This window comes from Dipodomys ordii, unplaced genomic scaffold (genome assembly GCF_000151885.1).
Source record: "Dipodomys ordii isolate 6190 unplaced genomic scaffold, Dord_2.0 Scaffold6, whole genome shotgun sequence".
NCBI classification, from domain to species: Eukaryota; Metazoa; Chordata; class Mammalia; order Rodentia; family Heteromyidae; genus Dipodomys; species Dipodomys ordii.
In genome coordinates this window covers 6,152,871-6,157,217 of record NW_012267222.1, presented here as the reverse complement: position 1 = coordinate 6,157,217, position 4,347 = coordinate 6,152,871, and the positions used below count along the sequence as shown (strand labels likewise).

The 4,347-nt window shown below is 42.2% G+C and overlaps 1 protein-coding gene across 1 annotated transcript in view; it reads right to left on the bottom strand.

The window, feature by feature from the left end:
* Kif1b (kinesin family member 1B) overlaps nt 1-4,347 on the bottom strand; it is a 104,127-nt gene that overhangs the window by 82,411 nt on the left and 17,369 nt on the right. The window contains exon 2 of the mRNA XM_013031786.1: nt 1,458-1,465. Within this exon, the coding sequence (XP_012887240.1) occupies nt 1,458-1,465 (8 nt within the window). The remainder of the gene's footprint in view (nt 1-1,457; nt 1,466-4,347) is intronic.

The following is a 4,347-nucleotide window of genomic DNA, read 5'->3' as shown; positions in this document are numbered from 1 at the left end:
AAAAAAAAAAAAAACAACTGTAAGTAATGGCTCAAATGGTAGAGTACTCACTTGGAGCAAAAGAGGCTCAGGGACCGTGCCCAGGACCAGACTTCAAGCCCCAGGACCAGGGGAAAAAAAAAATCTGTGACATATTTAGTATAAAGCCTCTCATAAGAGCACACCATTTATATTTCAAAACCACAAAATCAAGCCAGACGCCAGTGGCTCACGCCTGTCATCCTAGCTACTCAGGAGGCTGAGATCTGAGGATGGAGGTTCAAAGCCAGACCAAGCAACAAAGTTCGTGAGACTCTCATCTCCAATAAACCACTAGAAAAACAGGAAGTGACACTGTAGCTCAAGTGGTAGAGCACTAGCCTTGAGCTGAAGAGCTAAGGGACAGCACTCAGGCCCAGAGTTCAAGCCCTAGGACTGACAAAAATAAATAAATAAATAAGTAAACCACAAAATCAAAACCTATAGGCAATCTCTTCTGGAGCATTCTCACAATCATAAACTTTTGACAATATAGTAAAGTGAAATAAAGCCTACTGTCATAAAGTTTCTTAACCATTTCAAATAACAAACTTAAATTCCTAATCTTTCAAAACAGGCATAAATGCATTAAATGTGTTTACCACATACAAAAAATTCAGTGTATTATAAGAAAAAAACCTGCCTCTTAAGTCACAGTGTGATTACTCTCATAAAAAATATGCTAGTCATTTTTTTTCAATTTCTCAAAGCTGGGTGTGGTAGTATACGTCTATCACCACAGTACTTGGGAGGCCAAGGTAAGAGGATCTTGAGTTTGAGGTCAGCCTATGTTTCATAGTGAGAATCTATCTCCAAAAATAAAAACTGGGGCTGGGAAGGTAGCTCAGTGGTAGAGCGCTTGCCTTGCATGCATAAGGCCCCTGGGTTCGATTCCTCTGCACCACATAAGCAAAAAGAAAAAAGCTGGAAGTAGCGCTGTGGCTCAAGTGGTATAGTGCTAGCCTTGAGCTGAAGAGCTGAGGGACAGCGCCCAGGCCCAGAGTTCAGGCCCCACGATCAGACCCCCCCCCAAATAAATAAATAAATACAAAAAAATCTCAGTAATTCTGCTCTTAAGCAAAATTTGAATGATTTTTAAAAGGAGATGAGTGGGCTGGGAATGTGGCTTAGTAGTAAAGTGCTTACCTAGCATGAATGAAGCCCTGGGAAAAAGCAGAAGTGGGCTGTGGCTCAAACGGTAGAATGCTAGTCTTGAGCAAAAGAAGCTCAGGAACAGTGCCTAGGCCCTGAGTTCAAGCCCCAGGACTGGCAAAAGACAAAAAAAAGGGAGATGATTTAAAGACCTAGATCTTACTAAGACTTAAGTGCCCAGATTTCTGAATTAATAATTTGACCTCCCACCCCTTTTTATGATTTCCTTCCAGCTGTAAGAGACGGCTGGAGATGTGGTTCAATAGTGGATTGCATGCCTAGCATACCGTAAGCCCTGGAAAGGGAGACGACAGAAAGAGAGGGAAGGAAAAAGATAAGATGTCAAAGTGAATTTTAACAGTTGAATTCAAAGAAGACACACACACATTCTATACTACTGCACAGAATAGTAAGACAGTAACTCTTGGGTGGTAGTACTCAGCACAGAAGACAAGACTGTGGGCTCTAGGGCCAGACAGCCAAGTTCATTTTCCAGTTCTCCCAATTCCCACAAGTGTGAGCCAGCGCTGCTGCTTTCACAGCCTTCTTGAAATAAGACAACTGGAGCTCGGTATAGAACTGAGGACTGAGTGAAGTAAGTCTCTAAGTCACAAGTATGCCGGGTACAGCTTGTTTGTTGCTGTGAATTAGTAACCATAGTATTTTTCCCCAATAAAAGGCAATTTAAAAAGGAAGGGTTTTTGTTTTTCCCATCACCCTTTTTCATAGTGAAAGGAACTCTCTGGTATCAGCCCAGAACAATGTCTGCAAAAACAATCAGCATAGTTAAATCATTTCCTCATTGTATTGCCTCTGCTAATTCTGGCCCTTCAGCTGTCCAGTCTGCCAAAACAAAGGGCTTCTCAGGAACTGCCTACCTTCCCCTCCTAGAACCCACTCTTTGGATGTACACATACTACTTCAGTTCTTTAAGTAGAGATGTATCTTTCAGACAAAACAAAAATCTCGCTGGGCGCAGGTGGCTCATACCTGTAATCCTAGCTACTCAGGAGGCTGACAGGATTGCAAGTCAAAGCCAGCCTGGGCAGTAAAGTTTGTGAGAGACTCTTATCTCCAATAAAACACTAGAAAACAGGAAGTGGCACTGTGACTCAAGCAGTAGAGCACTCACCTTGAGCTGAAGAGCTCAGGTACAGCGACAGGCCCAGAGTTCAAGCCTCACAACCAACAAAAACAACAACAACAAAAATCTCAGAAAGTGCAGTGATTTGTACCTTACATTTGCTGAACAACAAAAATTTGCTATTCTGTATTCTTACCACATTTTATTATTTATTTATTTATTTATTTGGTCGGTTGTGGGGCCTGAACTCTGGGCCTGGGCGCTGTCCCTGTGCTCTTCAGCTCAAGGGGAGCTCTCTACCACTTGAGCCACAGCGCCACTTCCTCCTACCACATTTTATACACTACCTTCATTCTAAACAATGCAAGTAAGAAAAGTTTTTAGCCTATTATAATACACATACCTTCACAGACCAAAAATGAAATCTCTGAATGCCTACCTTTCCTAACTCAGGACAGGAAGCTGACTGGAGCTCACAGTAACTGCCTCAGACTTTGCTAACTCCCAACATGCCACACACATCACCAGGAAACTTTCAGAAACAATCAGGACATGATATTACCAGAATGAACTTTCAAAAAAGAAATCCTATACTCAGGGAAGGAATACAAGGGCACAATGCCTATGTGCCTCTGACATAAAATAACATTTATGAAATGAACTCCAGGAAATAGAAACGGGTTTTTTTGGTTTTTGTTTTCCTTTTCTTTTCGTTTTGTTTGTTTGTTTATCTGTATTTGGGAGGGTAAGGGGGAAGCCACAGAAATGGAGGGGCAAAGGGTGAACTATACAACTAGTAGGTGGAGATGGGAGGGAAAAACTAGGAAGGAGTGAGGGAAGGGGTAAATTGTCCAAAAAGAAATGTGCTCATCACCCGACTTAAGTAACTAACTCCTCTGTACATCACCTTTCTAATAATACAAAAATTAACATTAAGAAAAATGAACTCCTAACTTCTGTTGAGTTGCACAAGGCAATAAATTTTTTAAGAAAACACTGGGGGGCTGGGAATGTGGCTTGATGGTAGGGTATTTACCTAGCATGCATGAAGCCCTGGGTTCAATTCCTCAGTACCACATACAAAGAAAAAGCTAGAAGTAGCACTGTGGATCAAGTGGTAGAGTACTAGACTTGAGCAAATGAAGCTCAAGGACAGTGCTCAGACCCTGAATTCAAGCCCCAGGGCTAGCAAAAAACAAAAACAAAAACACCATTGGGAATATTTGTATTTTTCTATAAGGAACCAACTAAAGCACATCTAAAGGCAACTTCAAAGTATAGTTTAAATCTAATCAACTCTATCTCAAACAGTGAGAACAGTAAGTGCAATACAATGAAGAAAAGCTCTATCTGTCTTAGCTGCTTTGGCTCGTAAAAACAACTTAATTTTATCTGCAGAAGTTTAAGTTAGTAAGCCTGCCTTACTCACAGATAGATGTTACATAGTTTTGACCAAGTATGGTTAAAAATATAGATTTCTAAAACAAATAAAAAGTTCATGTGAGCTGGGCACTGGTAGTTCCTGCCTATAATCCTAGCTACTTAGCAGGCTTAGATCTGAAGATCATAGTTGAAAACCAGCCTGAGAAGTCCATGAAACTCATCTCTAATTCACAACCAGAAAACCAGAAGTGGCTCTGACGCTCAAAGTGATAGAGCACTAGCCTTGAGCAAAAAAGAACTCAGAGACAGTACCTGGGCCCTGAGTTCAAGCCCCAGGACCAGGAAAAAAAAAAAAGTTCGAAAGAAAAAAGAATTCTCAGGGCTGGGAAGGTGGCTCAGTGGTAGAGTGCTTGCCTGGCATGCATGAAGCCCTGGGTTTGATTCCTCAGCACCACCTAGATAGAAAAAGCCAGAAGTAGTGTTGTGGCTCAAGTGGTAGAGCTGAGGGGCAGTGCCCAGGCCCAGAGTTCAGGCCCCATGACCAACAAAAAAAAAAAAAAGGAGGGGGGAGGGCTGGGAAGGTGGCTCAGCAGTAGAGTGCTTGCCTAGCATGCATGAGGCCCTGGGTTCGATTCCTCAGCACCACAGAAGCAAATAGAAAAAAGCCGGAAGTGGCACTGTGGCTCAAGTGGTAGAGCGCTAGCCTTGAG